Source organism: Podarcis vaucheri, assembly GCF_965113315.1.
Source record: "Podarcis vaucheri genome assembly, chromosome: 16".
Classification (NCBI taxonomy): domain Eukaryota; kingdom Metazoa; phylum Chordata; class Lepidosauria; order Squamata; family Lacertidae; genus Podarcis; species Podarcis vaucheri.
The window spans coordinates 22,343,082-22,364,382 of NC_138754.1; the positions used below are offsets into that span (position 1 = coordinate 22,343,082).

Below are 21,301 nucleotides of genomic sequence, written 5' to 3' on the forward strand. Positions count from 1 at the left end.
GTCACAGGAAGTTTGGGCAGCACATTAATTGCAGACATCATCTCAAGGGCATCCAGAGCCTGGGTGGTGGGTGGAGAGAGGTAACTCTTTACCCATCGCCAAATAGATGTACATGAAAGTGCCAGGTAGGCATCACTGCAGAAAACATTCCACAGATGGGGAGCCACGAGTGAAAAGCCCTAGCAACAAAACAGTGCTGCAATAATAATAATAATAATAATAATAATAATTATTATTATTTATACCCTGCCAATCTGGCTGGGTTTCCCCAGCCACTCTGGGCGGCTTCCAACAAAATATTAAAAAAACAATAAAACATCAGACATTAAAAACTTCCCTAATTTGCTGATTCCTAAATAAATGTGTTTAAGCATCAGGATATCAGAAGCAAACACCGTTTCTGTGGTCACGATGGTATTGTGATTTAATTAAATTGAAAACGCTGAACTGCAAACGCTCCGCACATTTCATTTTAAAACCAGGATGCGCAAACTGTTTCTTTTGTTCCAAAGAGGCAATAGTGGCTTAGTGGTTAAAGTGTTGGACTGGAACCTGGGAGACCAGAGTTCAAATCCTCCCTCATCCAGGAAGGTCTGTGGGTGACCTCAGGCCAGTCACTGCTTCTCAGCCTCACCTACGACACAGAGATGTTGTGAGGATAAAACAGGTGGAGACATGGGCATAATCAAGGGGGGCAAGTTCTGCCCCCCCCCAATCCTGGCTACGCCCAAGGGAAAAGAACCATGTATACCACCTTGAGCTCCTTGGGAAACAATTGACTAGAAATGCAATCCATCCATCAATCAATAACAAGGAATGGCTACCCTGTGGCCCTCCATATGTTGTTGGACTACAACACCCATCATCCACAACCAACAGTCAGGGATGATGGGAGTTGTAGTCCAACAACTTGGTCAGGCAGTTACAGATTCCCCATCCTGGCTTTAAAGCTTCCCTGATGTACATCAAGGTCAGGCAGACATAAGGCTCTCTTCTCTTCTCTTCTCCTCTCTCTTCTAGTAAAGTAAATCAAATCATAAGGGAAGTCAATTTGCAAACTGTCTTTATCAAAGTATAGCATAACAGAGATGAGTAAGTGAACATTTGATGCAGAGCGGAAGAAGGGAAATCCACCCAGAAAAGGAGGTTGGAGGTGCCTGGAGACTTCTTTTGGATTCTCAGAATGCAATAAGCAGAATGATGTTTTTCCTGTAACAGATTAGTAATAATATTACGCAAGTGATGAAGAGTTTCTGCCTCCAGCTAACCATTTCTAGGAATGCCAAGGAGACAATCGTGGCTTCAGAGCTCCCTCTGGTGGTCACATGGGATCAATGCAAGGAGTGATCCTGCTCCAAACTTGGGGACATGTTTGAGGCAGGCAGCCCATTAAAGAATTTAGAGGTGATTCATCAGCAGCCTTTTAACGAACGAACGCTAGTTTATATGGGGTTAAGTACCACCTATACATCATTTTCATAAAGCTTTCTTGCAAGGTATATAATATGAAGTCAGTAAATTACAAATCTACTTTCCAAAGTCTCTCCCACGCGGTCATCTCGACGGTGTGCCTGGCCATAAAGCAACTGTTGTTGAGATATTTCACTCCGAATTTGCTAGACAGAACAAGACGGCAGGGGGGGGTATCCTGCCCCACCTAACATAAATCCTGGCTACGCGTCACCTTGCTCACAAATGTCCGTATAGTTAAAGCCATGGTTTTCCCAATAGTGATGTATGGAAGTGAGAGCTGGACCATAAAGAAGGCTGATCGCTGAAGAATTGATGCTTTTGAATTATGGTGCTGGAGGAGACTCTTGAGAGTCCCATGGACTGCAAGAAGATCAAACCTCTCCATTCTGAAGGAAATCAGCCCTGAGTGCTCACTGGAAGGACAGATCGTGAAGCTGAGGCTCCAATACTTTGGCCACCTCATGAGAAGAGAAGACTCCCTGGAAAAGACCCTGATGTTGGGAAAGATGGAGGGCACAAGGAAAAGGGGACAACAGAGGACGAGATGGTTGGACAGTGTTCTCAAAGCTACCAGCATGAGTCTGACCAAACTGCGGGAGGCAGTGGAAGACAGGAGTGCCTGGCGTGCTCTGGTCCATGGGGTCACGAAGAGTTGGACACGACTAAACAACAACAACAAAAACAACAACATATAACTTGAAGTCAGTAAATTACAAATCTACTTTCCAAAGTCTCCCCCATGCGGTCATCTCGACGGTGTGCCCTGGCCATAAAGCAACTATTGTTGAGACATTTCACTCCGAATTTGCTAGACAGAGCTAAGACTGAGCATGATGGCAGGGGGGTATCCTGCCCCATCTCACATAAATCCTGGCTATGCCTATGGGACGCAGTTGCACTCTGCAGAGGGCTGTCTCTACTCCTCGGAGTAGACCCGTTGGAACTAACAGACCGGATTACCGTAACTGAGTTCCCTTAAAAACTTCAACGGGTCTGCTGCAGAACTGAGTTGGATATACTGTATAACCGAGGGCTGAAGAGGAAGACTGGCGGCTCCTGCCATCGGGGCGTGGTCCCAGTCGTGCAGGCGGACCAAGGCGGAGACTGGGATCGGTGGGGCTGGGCGCCGCCTTGCCCCTTGCTCCGCCTCTCCAGCTGGAGCCTCCGGGCCCCAGAGCCGCGCCTGGGACGCAGCAGAACCGTCGGAGACACCCGGTGGCCGTGCGCACAGCTTCCCTGCCTCGGTTCTGGTCTCTGCCCCGAGGATGCCGCAGTCGCTGAGCGCGTGGGACGGGGCCCTGTGCCTCGCCGAGGTGGACGAGAAGCCGGCGCGCCCGCTGCGGGTCTGCTATGGGGCTGTGGAGCTCCGGGAGCTGGGACAGGAGCTCACGCCAACCCAGGTAAAAGGGCTCCTCCGAGGCGGCGTTGGGGATTTCGCTCCCCGCGGAGCAAGACCAAAACCCGGGTTGGTTTCCTTTCTTTGTGGCGTCCACGTCCAAAGGAGCTCAGGGTGGGGGACGTGGTTCTCTCTACACAGCAACCCTCCGAGGTAGGTCAGGTGAAGAGACTCTCCCTGCCAGAAGGCCAACCAGTGAGCTTCTCACAGAAGGGACCCGGGGGTCATCACCCCCCTTCAATACACGAACCTCAGCCAAGGAATCCATGGCCGAGTGGAGATTTGAATTGGGGACTCCTGGGTCTGACACTCTAACCACTCCACCACACTACCTTCCTTCCCTCACCTGCCTTTTCTATCTCTCTTCTAAACCAGGGTGGATAAAAATCAATGATTTTTTAAAAAATAAAATAAAAAATCGGATTTTAAAACAAATTTAAATTGGATTTTTTAAATAAAATGCTTTTGGAGGAAAAAATATTTCTAATGATAAAGTGGTACCTCGGGTTACATACGCTTCAGGTTACAGACTCTGCTAAACCAGAAATAGTACCTCGGGTTAAGAACTTTGCTTCAGGATGAGAACAGAAATCGGGCTCCGGCAGCACGGCAGCAGCAGGAGGCCCCATTAGCTAAAGTGGTCCTTCAGGTTAAGAACAGTTTCAGGTTAAGAATGGACCTCCGGAACGAATTAAGTACTTAACCCGAGGTACCACTGTTGTTTTCTATTTAAATTACATTATACTCCATCAGAAAATAAGGATTTGTTTTAAGTTTTTCATGTATGCTAAAACTCAGTCTAAGGGTTTGTTGTTGTTTTTTAAATCGTTTAACCACATCTGTTAACAAACATGGATACATATGCTACAATGTTATTGTTTTAGTTAAATAAATTGTTAATAAGGAAATGATTATTTTTCTCCTTCCAATAAAGCACAGCAGAAAAGTTGTCCAAATATAAACAGTTAACTTATTAAACCTCACAATAATTTCATAATTATCTGTCAATGTATTTCTAATAGTATAACCAAATCAGTAATTTGGTTATGTATGTATAGAAATATGTATTTCTAATAGTATAACCAAATCAGTAATTTTTTGATATAACTGTAAAAACTACTCTGAAAATTTTTTATTCCAAAAATGAAACCTTCATCTGGTTGTAAATATTAAGATTATACCAGCAAGAATGAGTCTTACTGACTAGTGATTTAAATCGTGATTTAAATTGATTTGATTTAAATCAAATCCACCCTGTTCTAAACTATTCTTTCCTTCCTTCCTCCATTTCTCTCTCTCTTTCTCATATGCCCTCCCTCCCTCCCTCCTTTTCCTTTTTGTTTATTGTCCCACGTAGCCATCTATAGTGAGGGAAAAACGTATTTGATCCCCTGCTAAATTTGCCCGTTTGCCCTCTGACGAAGAAATGACCAGTCCATAATTTTAATGGTAGGTTTATTGTAGCTGTGAGAGACAGAATAACAACAGGAAAACCCCCCAGAAACCCAGAAGACAAAAAGGCAGAGATTGATGTGCATTATAATGAGTGAAATAAGTATTTGATCCCTTTGCAAAACATGACTTAGTACTTGGTGGCAAAACCCTTGTTGACAGTTACAGAGGTCAGGCGTTTCTTGTAGGTGGCCACCAGGCAAATTTAGCAGGGGATCAAATAGTTTCCCCCCTCACGGTATCTCTCTGGGCTCTTCTAGACAACTGGTTGATTGAGCATCCATCCAGACGTCTTGTGTTTTGTTTCCCACAAAGGGGCTGGATTGCGAACCCCTCCTGCCTCCTTTCATTCCTCCTCGCCCATGCAGTGTCCTCCTCCAAGGGTCCCACAATTTCTCCTCCTTAGATCCAGAGATTCCCTGTGCAATCAAGGAGGCTCCTCTATTTGGATCAGTGGCATAGCGTGGGGGGTGCAGGGGGGGCCGGCCGCACCGGCCGCAACATCTGGGGTTAGGGTTAGGGGGCGCAAATCCACGGGTTAGGGGGCGCAAATTACTTGCCTTGCCCCGGGTGCTGACAACCCATGCTACGCCACTGATTTGGATTTTCAAAGCAAAGAGAAACTCCAGATGTTGGGAGAAGGAAGTGTGGGGTAGCAATAGCTGGAGGAGAACACAGCATGGGTGAAGGGGTCTCACAGTCCACAAAGTATGGGTACATCCACCCTTCTGATTTGTTTGCCCAGAGGTTCCATGAAATCACTCCAAGCCATTGCTATCTTACACTTGCCTGCATACAGTGGTACCTCGGGTGAAGTACTTAATTCGTTCCGGAGGTCTGTACTTAACCTGAAACTGTTCTTAACCTGAAGCACCACTTTAGCTAATGGGGCCTCCTGCTGCTGCTGTGCCGCTGGAGCACGATTTCTGTTCTATCATCCTGAAGCAAAGTTCTTAACCTGAAGCACTATTTCTGGGTTAGCGGAGTCTGTAACCTGAAGCATATGTAACCTGAAGCATATGTAACCTGAGGTACCACTGTACTTCCATATCAGTTTTCTTACCTCAAAAAGTCTGGGGTGGGGTTTTCGTGTGTGTGTTAGCGAGTTTGTTGTGCATGATTGCCAAATCCATTTTAATAGTGCAGCCTAAATTTGCCGGTATACAACGCCATCTCTGCCACAGAACATCCACAGTCTTATAGTCATCTTTTCCTCTCTTTGCTTTCCTTTCTTTTCTCTCACTCTCCCCATTCTGCTTGCTTTCTACATGCAGGGAGATTTTACATGTTGGCACATTCAAAATTGCTATACCTACCTTCCTTGCTAGCATTCAGAACAGAATAATTGGGAGCCCAGAAATGTGTCTTGGAGTTCCAGAATTGGTTTGAGCTCATTGTCCTTCCGGTCAAAAGCCCACTGCCCCACTCCCAGCTTGCTTTCTCTAACAAAATGCACGTGCTACTTCTTGTTAAAGAAAACCTCAAAGCAGTTTACAAAATCTAAAGTAAAACATTAAAACGATCTTTTTAAAAACATGTAGGGTTGCCATACATCTGGAATTTCCTGACATAGCTGGCAAAAAAGCTGAACAACTTTGGGCAAAACTTAAAAAAAGCTGAACAACTTTGCACCCCCTAAAAAAAAAGTTCAACCATTTTTGTGTCCAGAGTGGCAACCCTAAAAACAAGTATTTAAAAGTATTCAGAGTCTCTTCTCTCTGTGTGTATAAATATCTGGGAGAAATAGGATTCCATTTACATGAACCTACCTACATAATTTGCACTTTCTGAAACCATTTACAAATTTCAACACAGCCGTCCGTCAACATTCATACTTCTCCAAACTTTCCGGCGCTGTTCTCCAGCCAAGAAATGTGACCCAAACATGCTTATGCAAAGAGGGAAAGTGTGTCTTAAAAGGAATGTGCTTGTGAAAACAACATACAGATTGCTTTGTATAAAAAAATGTATCTTAGTCAAAACTGCACAGAAAAATGAGGGCATTAGGAATAAAATGCTGATACATTTTTGTGAGGACTGATTTTATCTAAAGAAAAAAATTGCAAACTGAACTAGATGTGTGGAGAACTGGAAGATTGGAAATGGAGAGAAACTGCAATTGACAGATTTGTGCATTCCAAATGGAACATAATCTATATATCCAACTCTCTCTCTCTCTCTCTCTCTCTCTCTCTCTCTCTCTCTCTCTCGCACACACACACACACACACACACCACACACACAGTTGTCTGCATTTTAAGACTCTCCTCGTGGGGCCCAGTGAACATCAGAATATAAGAAAAACCAGTTGGATCAGGCCTGTGGCCCATCTAGTCCAGCGTCTAGTTCTCACAAGTAGCCAACAAGGTGCATTTGAGAAACTTGCAAATCCATGGTATTTTATCTACACAATCAGAATGAATTTCAGGAACCGAAATGTTTTTTCTGCGCAGCCTGAGCAGGAGCGGTGAACAACAACATTATAGTTACATGTTGTAGCTTGTCTCCACCCCGTTGCCCTGCTCGCAGTTGTGAAGAATATTCTTATGTTATGAATGGTCCAGGTCACCATTAAGATAAAGAGGATGGGATAGGTCAGCTAACTTTTTCAGCAGGGGACCAGTCCACTGTCCCTCAGAGCTTGTGGGGGGCCAGACTATATTTTTTTGGGGGGGATGAACGAATTCCTATGCCCCACAAATAATTCAGAGAGACATTTTAAATAAAAGGACACATTCTACTCATGTAAAAACATGCTGATTCCCGGACTGTCCACGGGCTGGATTTAGATGGTGATTGGGCCGGATCTGACCCCCGGGCCTTAGTTTGCCTACCCATGGGATAGGTCAATGTATACGTGGACTGTCCCTGGAACAAGTGACTTTTCTAAGTTCTAAAAATTCTTAACCAAGCTCAAGGCTGTCATCTGAACTAGTTGGATGTTTAACTGAATCAATCTCAGTCAGTCCATCCATGGAAAAATAAGACTACAGAGCTCTCTTGCCCCCAAATGGCAACTAGGCATTCCTTTTTTGGCAACTGCAACCTTGGTCTAAGGAGCCATCCGGCGCCTAGCTTATCTATCTGAGTTTCTAACACTGAGCATAGCTGTTGTCCATCAATAATAGCCTTTTCCTCCGCCATCTTGTCCAATTCTTTTTCAAAACCACTAAGCTGGTTGCAACCACCAGCACCTCCTGTGGGACAGTTTCATAGTTTAATGATGTGCTGTGTGAAGAAGTACCGTATTTTTCGCTCTATAAGACGCACCCGACCATAAGACACACCTAGTTTTAGAGGAGGAGAACAAGAAAAAAATAAATCTCTCCCTCTCTGCGCAGCGCCCCTTCAGCGAAGCGGCAGGAGAAGCGGAGCCCCTTCCATTTCTCCTCCCGTTTCACTGAAGGGGCGCTGCGCAGAGAGGGAAAGCTGCGCAGCGCCTCTCCAGCAAAGCGAAGCCTGGAGAGCAAGAGGGATCGGTGCGCACCGATCTTTATGGCCAGGGCACATCATCGAGATGAGCACACGGGAGAGACTTTGGAAAGTAGATTTGTAATTTACTGACTTCATGTTATATGTTGTTGTTTAGTCGTTTAGCTTCGCGTTGCTTTCGCTGAAGCCATGGAGCCTGCATTCGCTCCATAAGACACACACACATTTCGCCTTACTTTTTAGGAGGGGAATAGTGCATCTTATAGAGCGAAAAATATGGTAGCCAATGGGGGCCTTTCCTACTGAACCTCCTGCACTTCAAAAGAAACTCCCACTGCACCACCGATCCCTATCATTGCATACAATAGCAAATGTTTCACAGTCTGCCATTATTGGGTAGCCCCCTGGGCTATTGTCCCCCCCTGGCCAATCACAGGGCTCAGAGCTGGCCCCTCATTTGAATGCTTGCTGGTATATAAGAGCACTGTTTGCATGAGGTCACCAGCATTTGCAATGTGCAGAAAGCCAAGCAAGAGCAGGGAAGGAAGACATGGCGGCTCTTAAAACGTACAGGATGTCCTACTCCCTGAGGAACAGGAGGAGGAGCTGGCTGAGGAGGCGTGGCCTGGAAAGGAGGAGGAGGAGCTACGAATGGAGGCGGAGCCGAGAGCGGAGGCGGGGGCGGGGGTGGAGCCGCCGGCCTAGTAGGCCACAGAAGACACCGGCCAGGAGAAGGAGAGTTCTGCCCAAGCCCAGGAGGAACACCTGCATTGTCCGGTTCCCGAGGCGAGGCTACCGGATGAAGTGTCCCTTGATGTCCTGGTGCTTCAATAGGTGGATGCGGGGCAGCAGCAACCCTTCTCATGGGGCCAGATACTCCCTGCGCTCCAGCCGGCCGATGGTCCTTCGGAGCCGCGCGCCCAAGAAGTGCCCACCAGGCCCTCGTCGCTGCCCTGACTTCCTGCAGGCTGCCCTGAGGGAGATAGCGAGCAAGAAGCGCGCCAAGTGGGTGGCCTCTTCCCTCCCCAAGAAGCGGCGGCGTTACTCGGATGAGGAGATTTTCTACCGCTTGGCGAAACCCTCCAAAGCGGAAGAATTGGGAGAGGAGGAGAGCGGTGACAAGGACGTGGAGAGCTCAGCTGCGGGGATAGCCCAGTCTGCGGAGAGCAGACTTCAAGAGACCATAAGCTAGAGACAGACACCCCTCTCCTCCTTCTCGGAACAGCAAACAGGCCTGGGCAATGATCCAGAGGAGAAGAGAGGAAGAAGGGAATAATAACCATAATTTTAAAAAGTAAGAACCCTGTGTTGAAAGATCCAAGAACTTAAAGGAGACCACCTGCACCCATATTCCAATCCTGATTTTTAATTAATTTATTTTTTAGGCTGTTTATCTCTGCCTCAGTGGGGGGCATCGGGAAAGTTTTTTTTGAGCCCTGGCATAGTCAGCGAAGAACATGGAAAGGATATCCGCCTCTCTCCCTTGCTAGCAAGAGGCAAACAGAAATCGGCTCCCACTGCTATGAGAACAAAAGGATTGTTGTTGTCCAGGGTGCTCCCTCCTCACCCCAGGAATTCTTGAAATACTAATAAATCTGGATCTTTTGGAACACATGGGTTGCCTTGTGGAATGCTGAGGAGCAATTGGGTTGGGTGGGGAATAAGGAAGAAAAGGCTATGAGTGACCACTAGACATGATGGCTATGTTCTCCCTCCACTGTCGGAGACAGTACACCTGTGAATACCAATTGCTGGGAACCGCAAGGCGGGAGGGAGCTGCTGCTGCTGCTGGGCTGGGCTAAAATAGGCCATCATCCTGATTCAGAAGGACTCCCCTTAGGTGGGTGTAAGAGTCCAAGATCACTTCTGCTCACTAAGACCCAGCGGCTACCGTTTAGGGCTGGGCCTGGTTTTGAGGGAGTCCTTTGCAGAGTTCCCCCCCCCAACCCCTATTCTTTGCTTACTGGCCATTGTGGGAAAGGAGAAGACAAGGCGGGGCAAGAAGGACTCTCCAGCAGTCCTGACTGGTGCCCATTGGGGACTGGTAGGGCAGACGTCTGGGAGCCAAACAGTAGGGGGAGCCAGAACGAATTACAGGCAGTCCCAATTAATTCTAGCTTGGTCCCCATCCTCTTCCCTGCTGAGTTCCACAATAAGGAGAAGGCAACAGGTTGCTGGACTTGATAGGCCATTGGCTTGATCCGGCAGCCTCTTCTAACGTTCTTGCAGGGCGGCGCTGAGACCCAAGGCCACAATCAAACCACACAACTCGCAGAGTGTTTAACAATCAGTCGTTCCTCACAGGGAACTCTGGGAATTGTAGTTCTCACAGGGGATACAAGGGGTCTCCTAACATCTCTCAGCACCCTTAACAAACTGCAACTCCCAGAATTCTTTGAGGGAAGCCATGTTTGTTTTAAGTGGACTCATGGTGATTCACATGTAAACAAAGGAAGCTGAAAGCCAGGGTTGCTCCCTAGTGCCCAGTGCCTCATTCACCAAATAAGTCTCCACTGGGGGGGTTGTTTTGCTGTTGCTATGGTTGAACAATTGGGAGTCATAATGCCTCTCCCAAGCATAATATTTTATGCCTCCATCATGTCACCCAATCAGTCTTTCCTGGCATTTCCCCCTCAATTTCAAAAGACACAAATGTTTTAACCTTTCCTTATAAGGATCTCCCCTCCCCCCCCCAAAAAATATTACCTGAACATTTCTGGGTTAGAGAGTCTTGCCTAGAGTTTATCCCACTGGCCTGAAGCCATAAATGAAGATGGAAACAAAAAATGCTCAGGGTGTACCACTTTTTGAGTTCTTGAGATTGTTCTTCTCTGCTTAGGCTTTATCTTTAAAAAAAACAACAATGTATTTTCATTGGTGCTGCTTTATATCATATACCACCCATGATAATTGAATGAAGGCTAATTGAATCATCATAAGTAATGACTGCATATATGTGTCTTTCTAAAGCACATCAAAGTGCAAGTAGCTAAATAGGTACTGCTCCGGCGGGAAGGTATATGGCGTTTCCGTGCGCTGCTCTGGTTCGCCAGAAGCGGCTTAGTTATGCTGGCCACATGACCCAGAAGCTATACGCCGGCTCCCTCGGCCAGTAAAGCGAGATGAGCGCCGCAACCCCAGAGTCGGTCACGACTGGACCTAATGGTCTGGGGTCCCTTTACCTTTACCTTTTTAACAAGTTCAAGACACAATGTATACGTTTCAAAAGATCCAGTTTTATTATTACTCCAAGATGAAGTTCCTGAGGGGGGCTGGGAAACATACTTTGGATACAATGACAAATCCCTTTTCATTTTCCTTCAAGCGGTAGCCAATTTCTGTCTGTTTCTTGTTAGCGAGCAAAGGAATAATTATTCGTTCAAGGGGTAGGTTCAGAGATGCGGGCCTTTTTTGAGGTGACGGGTGTCTCTTGGTTATTTATCTTCTTCAAATTTCTTCTTTTCTCCTCCTGCAGGCATTGATAAATCTATTAGTTCTGCAAAAATGGCTCCAGGACAGGATCAGAATGTGGGTGGTGACACGCCCCTTCAGTTTCGTTGGATCTTTTGAGCAGGCTGGTGGCTTATGTAGTATACATTTTGCCTCCCTCTTCTCCCTTCGGTTTTCTGTCAGGCCTGCTTGCTGTCCTGAGAAGAGCGAGGGAGATGTTCGCCTAGCTCGATACCTCCTGGAGCTCATTCGCCGTTGGCTGAGGTACTCCTGGAGCCATGTTCTCTGCCCCTGGGTTGGCGGGTGAGCCCTGGTCTTTTGATCTGTAGGGCTTTGCCAACTTGTAGAAAATCTCCTCATCGGAGTAACGCTGGCGCTTCCTGGGGGCGGCTGGCGCCACCCACTTGGCTCGCTTCTTGCTCGCCACTTGCCTGAGGGTGGTGTGGAGGAAGTTGGGGCAGGAACAAGGGTGCTGCTGATTCCGCTGCCTGCCCAGCCGCAGGGACATCTTGTGGTGGACATCCGCTAAGCAGGGGCTCAAGGCGGCTTTGGCCTTCTGTAAGGAAAGAATGTCGTCCCGCATCTTCCGGTTGAAATACCAGGACAGGAGAGGGCATGATGTTAAGTAGCTGCTTCTCGGGAACCTGATAATGCAAACATTCCTCCTGGGTTTCTGAGGTAGCTTCCCTCGTCTGTTCAGGATCTTCTGGGCTCTGCTTTGCTGGCTCTTTCTACCCCTTTTGATGGTAGCCATGGCCTCTTGCTGGTTCGTCCTCTCCAGCTCAACTGCCCCACCTGCAAATACTGGTGACCTCCGGCCAGCACTCCTCTTATATACCGGCAGGCATTCAAATGAGGGGCTACTTCTGAGTCCTGTGATTGGCTGGGGATGAACAATTGCTCAGGGGGCTATCCAATAATGAGGGACTGTGAGGCATTTGCCTCAGTGTGGAATTATGGGGGTGGAGTAAAACATTCAGGGTACAAGCCAATATAGCACAAGCCACTGTTTAAACTTGGCATCCATGGAAAATTCTGCATCAACCCAGCACTATTTTACACCGTAAACAAGTTTGAGTGTGCTTAACTTTGGCTGTTCCTTTTCTTTCTCTCTTTTTTTGTATCTGAGTGTCATTATATATATATATATATATATATATATATATATATATATGCAGGTTTTGGTATCTTCGGGTGTCTTCCCGTGTAAGAGTAGGGGTGTCTGGGCGACGTTTCGACGAGGTCTCACTCGTCATCTTCAGGCTGGTGCTTTCGGCTTCTTGTTACTGGAACAAGCTCTGTTCCAGTAACAAGAAGCCGAAAGCACCAGCCTGAAGATGACGAGTGAGACCTCGTCGAAACGTCGCCCAGACACCCCTACTCTTACACGGGAAGACACCCGAAGATACCAAAACCTGCATTCCTGTACCCGTGAAAATCTACGAAAGCATATATATATATATATATATATATATATATATATATATATATATATATATATATATATCAGCATCAACATTCTTCTCCACCCCCCCCTTTCCTAGCTGCAGGGTAAAATATTTTCTTTATTTTGTGCCATTTGGAGCTGTTGTGTTTTATTAAAATCTTTTATTCTTCTGAAACACAAAAATACATCAGATGTTCTGAATTAACTTTCCACTATGCTTCATTTCTACATGCTGGCTCATTTGTAAATCTCTTTTCCTTTTTGGTAAACAAAACATTTTTATTTAAAATGTTCTTCTTTTTAAAAAACAACAACCCCACCAATGGTCCTTTATTCAGCTGAAATAAAGTGGGGATAAAAAGTTCTGAACATGTTCAAAATATTTTGTTGTTACCTGATGCAGTTTGGAAACAAGAAATTCCTTCCTTGGGGCGATAATCAACACTCCAAAAAACATTGGAATATAAGAAGGGCCCTTCTGGATCAGGCCAGTGGCACATCTAATCCAGCACCCTGTTCTTACAGTGGCCAACAAGGTGTCCCAATTCCACCTTTAAATCCTGGTAATGTCCGGGGAAATCCAGACACATGGCAGCCCTAATGAAAAGCCAGCTATGATGGGAGTTGTAGTCCAAAGAGTCTGTGCTTGGTGGAGCTGATGGGAGTTGAAATGGATAGGGCTGTATCTTTCCATCTTTGTGCATATAGCAGCTTCGCTGCTGCAGTCATATATTGGAGTGGTCTTTCATAGAGCCAGTGTGGTGTAGTGGTTAAGAGCGGTAGACTTGTAATCTGGTGAATCGGGTTCGCTTCCCCGCTCCTCCACATGCAGCTGCTGGGGGACCTTGGGCTAGTCACACTTCTCTGGAGTCTCTCAGCCCCACTCACCTCACAGAGTGTTTGTTGTGGGGAAGGAAGGGAAAGGAGAATGTTAGCCGCTTTGAGACTCCTTAAGAGGAGTGAAAGGCGGGATATCAAATCCAAACTCCTCCTCCTCTTCTTCTTCTTCCTCCTCCTCTTCTTCCATAGTCCTTTTTCTAATTGTCCTTGCAAGTTTCCTAGAAGCAGTTGGCTTCTTGCTGTGGAAAACAGGACGCTGGGTGGATTTGATCCAGTAAGACTCATAAACCAGGTGGAGGGAAAGGCGAATGAAATGAAACTCCTTCTGTAGAGAGTCGTAAGCAAGCCTCACTTGCGTGACTGCTTCCAATTACCGCTTTGTTTTGAGTATGGGAAGAACATCCCTCCGGCATTGACTCTGGACAGTTTCTTCCCCCTTCCCTGCTCCCTGTGGCTTGGACCACTTGACGCAGCCATCTGGATTGTGTTACCAACTTGAGTCCTTGCTTGCAGGTCCTTCTTGCCAGCTAAGCAAAGCAGAACCTTTTTGATTCATATCAGCCTCTTCCACATTTTGTCTTTCTGCTTCTTTCTAACTTGGGGGTCTCCCTTTAAGCACAGGGTTGGGGGACTGGATGCTGCCAGTGGGTCAGATCCCTAACTTTGTCCAACTTTTGTCAGTGCCAATCAGCTGATCAGAGGTTGCAGCAATCTCCTTTGGAGACAGGCTTCCAGTGCCAATCAGCTGCAGTTAGCTCAGAATGCTGCAGCGCGATTGCTAACAGGAGTGAGGCCTTGTTATCGTGCAATACCTATTCCCAGAGATGTGCACTGATTTCCAATTTCCCTTAAAATTGAACAGGTCCAGAACTGTCCCACATCCATTGACTGGGAGGGCTGCGACCCACAAAAACTCTACACCTTGATTCTCACAGACCTGGATGTTCCCAGCAGGGCGGATCCAAAACTCAGGTGAGAGAGACCACAAAAGGGACATTCTCTCCCTTTGGCCTACTCCTGTCTTTAGAGAAATATGCATGTTTTCAATGGCCATCATCCAGGGAGGGTGGAATAACTGTGCAGCCACACAGGGAAGGACCATAGCTCAATGGTGGGGCAATACTGAGCTAGATGGATCAATTGGTCTGACTTTGGTGTTTGGCAGCTTCCTCTGTTCTTATCATCTTTGAGTTATTTAGAGCACTTGTACATTGCTTTTCAGCTGAAAAGCACATGGTGCACTGCTGAGTTAAAGGTAAAGGTAAAGGGACCCCTGACCATTAGGTCCAGTCGTGACCGACTCTGGGGTTGCGGCGCTCATCTCACTTTTCTGGCCGAGGGAGTCGGCGTACAGCTTCCCGGTCATGTGGCCAGCATGACTAAGCTGCTTCTGGCGAACCACAGCAGCGCACGGAAATGCTGGAGCGGTACCTATTTATCTACTTGCACTTTGACGTGCTTTCAAACTGCTAGGTTGGCAGGAGCAGGGACCGAGCAACGGGAGCTAACCCCGCCGCGGGGATTCGAACCGCCGACCTTCTGATCGGCAAGTCCTAGGCTCAGTGGTTTAACCCACAGCGCCACCCGCGTCCCTTAGGTGGTAGATTTTACCAAATAGGGAAACCATGGAGGATTAATGTGGAACACTTGGTTTGGATGTTGAATTCTGAATGTTCCTTCCCTGCTCTTTTTCCTCCTGTAGAGAGTGGCATCATTTCCTGGTGACCAACATGCAAGGCAACAACATTGGCAGCGGGTGCATTTTGTCGGATTATATTGGATCTGCGCCTGCCAAGGGAACAGGTAGGCAAACCATTGTAGAGGGGTGGGCAAACTTGCTCTGCAGGCCAGACCTTTATGAGATTCTAGCTTTGTGGGCCAAATTTGACAGGTGGGCAAGGGTGTCACACACCTGATGTCACAGACAGTTGGGTGCTTTGAAGTCCCAGAGTTGGGACTTGCTGGGCTTGCAAAGAACCCCGCATAATGCTTTAAAGTACTCATGGTTGTGGCATTACCACTCATCAGCTGATTGACAGTAGAGCCAGAGGCTGCTTTAAGGCTCTCTGATTGTGTATTATCTCTACCCCTAGCACACTTCAAATCCCAAGTCCAAGGCAGGTGGCTGTAGATTTGGGGAAGCAGCCCCATGGGCCAAATTTGAACCCCTGGTGGGCCAAATTTGGCCTGCGGGCCAAAGGTTCCCCAACTCTAACCTTGGCACTAGGGTGAGAACATCAGCCTTGGGGCCAGATGTGGCCTTCTGGACTTCTTTAGACTGATTTGACAGGAGTGAGTGTGCAGGCCTGAGGCAGAGAGGCAGAAGAACTTGAAAGTCTTGCATTTTCAAAGCAAGCACCTGCTACAGCACAAGCAGCACAGAACAGACAAGAACAAGGTGATACGTTGCTTCAACAGCCCTTCAAGACACTGTGGTAAAATTGTTCCTACTGACTGAAAGTTTAAAAAGTCGTATCTTTGGCATTTTCCCTATATGACAAATCTGGGGAGAAACTTTACCATTTTGCTGACAAATGCAGCAGGGTAGCGATTCAGCGGAGTTTTGATCCAGTGTTTCTCCTGATCTGATGCATACACACCTCCCATACAGAAAGGCTTCCCCCCTGCTGAGACTGAGGGGAAGTGACTTCCAAAATCATCTTGGGTGGGAGGGCACCAGCTTGGAAACCTGTGTGGATTCTCTACCTTAAGCTTTGAGAGTTTGGAAGGTGCTGATTGCCTTGCCTAAGAGACTGGGCAAAGGGCTGGCTGGTTTGTTCCAAGACAAGTAGGGACTTCGCCCTGCGCCAGGAACCCAGAAATCAAATACAGAGCACGTTATTTGCTTTTAGATGGGTTGATTGCTTTACCTTTTGAGAGATTAGCAGTGTGATGTTTGATTGGACTAGATGCCAAGTGCCGTTCAAACATGATTTGATGTGCATGGAGAGGTGAGACATTTCTTTCCTCCTTGACAGATTCTTGCCTTTTTAACTGGAGTAAATGGCTGGGAGTGTTTCTTCTGAAGAAACAAACTTAAAGCCTTGGGTATTTTTTAGAAGGCACATCTCTGCCTCTCCCTGGGAAGGCACTTTCAAGGCAGCTCAAGTTGGGGACCATCACTGCCGCTTGTGGCAATGAGTTCCACAGTTTACCTGTGGCCTGCATGAAATAGTGCTTCAGCTCGTTGGACCGGTAATCTGAGTTGGGATCAGGCAGCTCCCATACATTCCTATCAGTTTAATCTGCAACACAGCCCTTAAGAACCTAAGAATGTGAGAAGAGGCTGCTGGATCAGGCCAATGGCCCATCTAGTCCAGCATCCTGTTCTCACAGGGGCCAACCAGGTGCCGTCATGGGAAACCTTCAAGCATGGTGCAAGAAAAAGAGTCCTCTCGCCTCTTGTGGTTTCCAGGAATTGGTATTGAGAAGCACTGCCGCTTCCAATGGTGTTGGCACAGCAGCTCCATCGTGGCTGGTAGCCTTCAAAAGCCCTCTCCTCCATGAATTTGTCCAATCCTAGAATCCTAGAATTGGAAGAGACCACAAGGGCCATCGAGTCCAACCCCCTGCCAAGCAGGAAACACCATCAGAGCACTCCTGACATAGGGTTGTGAAGCCTCTGCTTAAAGACCTCCAAAGTAGGAGACTCCACCACACTCCTTGGCAGCAAATTCCACTGTCGAACAGCTCTTACTGTCAGGAAGTTCTTCCTAATGTTTAGGTGGAATCTTCTTTCTTGTAGTTTGGATCCATTGCTCCGTGTCCGCTTCTCTGGAGCAGCAGAAAACAACCTTTCTCCCTCCTCTATGTGACATCCTTTTATATATTTGAACATGGCTATCATATCACCCCTTAACCTCCTCTTCTCCAGGCTAAACATGCCCAGCTCCCTTAGCCGTTCCTCATAAGGCATCGTTTCCAGGCCTTTGACCATTTTGGTTGCCCTCCTCTGGACACGTTCCAGTTTGTCAGTGTCCTTCTTGAACTGTGGTGCCCAGAACTGGACACAGTACTCCAGGTGAGGTCTGACCAGAGCAGAATACAGTGGCACTATTACTTCCCTTGATCTAGATGCTATACTCCTATTGATGCAGCCCAGAATTGCATTGGCTTTTTTAGCTGCTGTGTCACACTGTTGGCTCATGTCAAGTTTGTGGTCAACCAAGACTCCTAGATCCTTTTCACATGTACTGCTCTTTTAAAAACTTCTTGGTTGGTGCCCATTGTTGCCTCTTGTGGCAGTGAGTTCCGCAGTTTAACTATGCAATGCATGAAGAAGTCCTTCCTTTTATCTATCTCAATTCTTCCAGCATCCATCACCATTAGATGTCCACAAGAGTGGAAGAATTGGGTTTTTTTATAAAAAAAACTGGATAAATTTTCAGTACAGGACTCATTTGGATTCTGAGCTGCCCTGTATGGTACGGCACAACGACACCTTTCCCCCTGGCGCTGTTGGGCCCGCCCTCACTTAAATATAGTGTACCCACCTCACAGGACACCAGTTCCACAAATTCCCACAAACCACCCCAGATTATCTTGTGGGGGATTTGTGTGAGGGAAAACTTAATAATTTGGAGGCAGGATTTGATCAAATAAACAATAAAGATTTTATTTAGCAAAGGAAGTTTGTGACACAAGTGGGTACAACATAGGATACTTCAGATTATGTTATTTCACTTCAGTGTTGCACAGCTGTTGCCGCTTAATACTTTGCTTCTTAAACAAGGTGGTACTTCCTGTCAGTTACACACCCCTTTGACAACCCTACTCCTGAGGTACTCTTAAAGTAACAGACTCAAGGGATCGCCACACCCATCTTAACTGGTTTGGGAGTCTTCTCTTTGTAGCAGAATCACTCCCCTCCTGACTGGAATGAGACCCAAGTAGACTGTATCTTTCCAGTTTCTACTTCTCCTGGCTCAGCCTCAGCCTCCCAGTTAATTCCTGGCCTATTACTCTCTCAGGACACCACACACTGTCCTTCACACTAAGCTCAGAGACTCCTTTCTGTAGCTTTTGATATATTCCGCAGAGTGGATGTTTCTAGCCAGAACCAACTCTCTCTCCTCTCACTCCCTATCTCCCAATCTATTCTCCCAACCTCAATCCTAGCCTAAAGGTAAAGGTAAAGGGACCCCTGACCGTTAGGTCCAGTGGTGGATGACTCTGGGGTTGCGGCGCTCATCTCGCTTTACTGTCTGACAGAGCTGGTGTACAGCTTCCGGGTCATGTGGCCAGCATGACTAAGCTGCTTCTGGCGAACCAGAGCAGCACATGGAAACGCCGTTTACTTTCCCGCCGGAGCGGTACCTATTTATCTACTTGCACTTTGAGGTGCTTTCGAACTGCTAGGGTGGCAGGAGCAGGGACCGAGCAATGGGAGCTCACCCCGTCGCGGGGATTCGAACCTCTGACCTTCTGATCGGCAAGCCCTAGGCTCTGTAGTTTAGACCACAGCGCCACCTGTTAGACCACAGCCCCCCCTGCCCCTTTTCAATTCCCTCTTCTGGAACCCCGGCCAATCAGAAGCTGCCATTCATTAACCATTTGCTGGCAGGGAAAAAGAAAAAGAAAATACCGGTACTTGGGTACCCAACCTGCCCAGCAAAACAAACTTTTCTGTCGCACCCTGTGAGTAAAGGACCGTGAACTCTGCAAATGCCTGCGGATAAGGCTGCCAGGCCCTGAGATGGAAAGTGCCTTGACTTGACTTTCCTTGCAGATTGAATGCCCCTTTTGTGCAAAGGATTAACTTGTGCGTCAACGCACAGCCTAGGGAGCCAGGTAACAAAAAATCCACACCCATAGCAGAGCTTTAAAGGTACATTGAGAGGGCTTAAGTCAGTGTGGGAGAGGCAAGGTCTTGCCTTCTTGTGACACACCCTTCTGGATTTATTTCTGGCTGCTGCACCAGCAGAACTGACTTGCTGGGCTGATCCATTAACCAGCTCCTGCCAACCCGGTGCCCTCCAGATCTTTTTTGGATTACAACTCCCCATCCCAACCCCCACAAGAACCCTGTGAGGTGGGTTAGCCTGAGAGAGGCAGTGGTTGGCCCCAAGTCACCCAGTGGGCTTCATGGCTGAGTGGGGATTTGAACCCTGGTCTCTCCCAGGTCTAGCACTCTAGAGCTCTAACCACTAAGCAGCACTACCCAGTCAAAAGTTAGTTCCTGGACAGCACAGTAGGTTACCTGGTCAGAGTCTTGCATACCACTGCGTGATGAAAATGCATTTATAGCAATTATTTGCTTACATACAAATTACATATGTGAAATTTCATAGAATCATAAAATTGTGCAGTTGGATGGTACCCAAAGGGTCATCTAGTCCAACCCCCTGCAATGCAGGTATCACAGCTGTAGATCTGTGTCCACTTTGGCCAATGCGTAAGTGGCTTCCCTAAGGGAAGGTGGACTTCTTTTGGGACACTTGCCTCTTTCTAGTTGCCGTTTTCTAGTTCTACAACACCTTCTTATACTGTACAGGAGATGGCATTTCAACAATCTCTTGATTATTACTGTGTTAGAATTGTTAAAACAAAGAGGAACTATGGGAGTCTGCAATATGAAGTGGAGGAACCTAAAAGGAAGTAACTACTTACCTTGTTCCTCTCTGGATGCTTTTCTGCTCCATCCCATCCCAAGCTATTCTTTTCCCTGCCTTTTTTGACAGGAAAAAGAATAGATCTCTTCCCCATCTCCTGCTGCTTCCATTCTATTCTATTCTCTCCCTCTCCTCTCTTGGCTGTCATTTCCACCCCCACCCCCCCTGGAAGTACTCAAATGGGCAATCCCAGCCATTCCAGAAGCGAACAGACTCAGATCTCTGTACTGTGTGTAGTCAATAGTATTTGGCTAACCAATGTTGCTACCTAGGAGCAAATGGAGCCAGTTAAGAATGAGGGCAGTGGGCAAGAAGCCAGTTGAGAATGAGGGCAATGTGCATGAAGCCATTTAAGAATGAGGGCAATGTTCATAAAGCCAGTTGAGAAGGAGGTTAATGTAAATAAGCTGAACATTTTCATACTCATTTCTTTAAAAAAAAGAAGTCAGAAAGGGTTGCTTTTCTGTATTGAGAAAAAACAACAGAGTTTTGACAGTCGTACCAAAATCTTTGCATTATATCCTTGCCCATTGTAGGACTTCACCGCTATGTGTGGCTGGTCTACGAGCAGCCACAGCGACTGACCTGCGATGAGCCCATCCTGAACAAACTTACCGCTGCCAAGCGCGAGAAGTTCCGAGCCTCGTCCTTCCGCAAGAAGTACGGATTGGGTGCGCCTGTGGCAGGCATGTGCTACCAGGCCGAGTGGGACAGCCATGTGCCAAAGATCTATGAGCGGCTTGGCGTCAAATAGCCTGCCATGTGAATCCCATTGCAACTGAATAAAAAAAGAGAGAGGGTGGTATCCAACGTTAAGCCTTACTTGGAACACTCTTGCTGAAAACAGTGGGTGTGACTCTAGTCTATTGACTTCAGTGGGCCTACTCTTGAGTAGAATGCAACCCACTGAGCACAGGGAGATTTGTGGCAGTTTCCCCTAAACTTGGCAAGCCTTTTCAGGTGCTCTATAATAAAAGCAATCAAAATACCCTTGTACGTCGATTCCTTTCTCAAACAGGAATCTGCCCACAAGCTGCAGAGGAGCTGCTCACTGTGTCCTGCACGGCTGAAAGGCGTGGAGGGGACTGGCGGGAGGGGTGAAAGTTGCTCCTGACTTCCCCATGCATTGAAAGAACACAGATCAGATTGAGGTTGAATCCTGACAAGAGAGAATTACTGTCTTTGGGGGACAGGGGGTTG

General features: G+C 47.1%; 1 protein-coding gene across 1 annotated transcript; it reads left to right on the top strand.

The window, feature by feature from the left end:
• The first annotated feature begins 2,643 nt into the window (after nt 1–2,643).
• LOC309521142 (phosphatidylethanolamine-binding protein 1-like) lies at nt 2,644–21,089 on the top strand. The gene is made up of 4 exons (XM_082203520.1): nt 2,644–2,873; nt 14,353–14,462; nt 15,193–15,293; nt 20,638–21,089. The coding sequence occupies exons 1-4, from the start codon at nt 2,739–2,741 to the stop codon at nt 20,853–20,855; spliced, it is 564 nt and encodes a 187-aa protein (XP_082059646.1). The 5' UTR covers nt 2,644–2,738; the 3' UTR covers nt 20,856–21,089.
• The last annotated feature ends 212 nt before the right edge of the window (nt 21,090–21,301 follow it).

Coding starts and splice junctions, on each gene's coding strand:
- LOC309521142 (XM_082203520.1), top strand. CDS start 2,739: ATGCCGCAGTCGCTGAGCGCGTGGGACGGGGCCCTGTGCCTCGCCGAG. Junction 14,463..15,192: donor AGGGCGGATCCAAAACTCAG/GTGAGAGAGACC, acceptor TTCCTCCTGTAG/AGAGTGGCATCATTTCCTGG. Junction 15,294..20,637: donor TGCGCCTGCCAAGGGAACAG/GTAGGCAAACCA, acceptor TGCCCATTGTAG/GACTTCACCGCTATGTGTGG.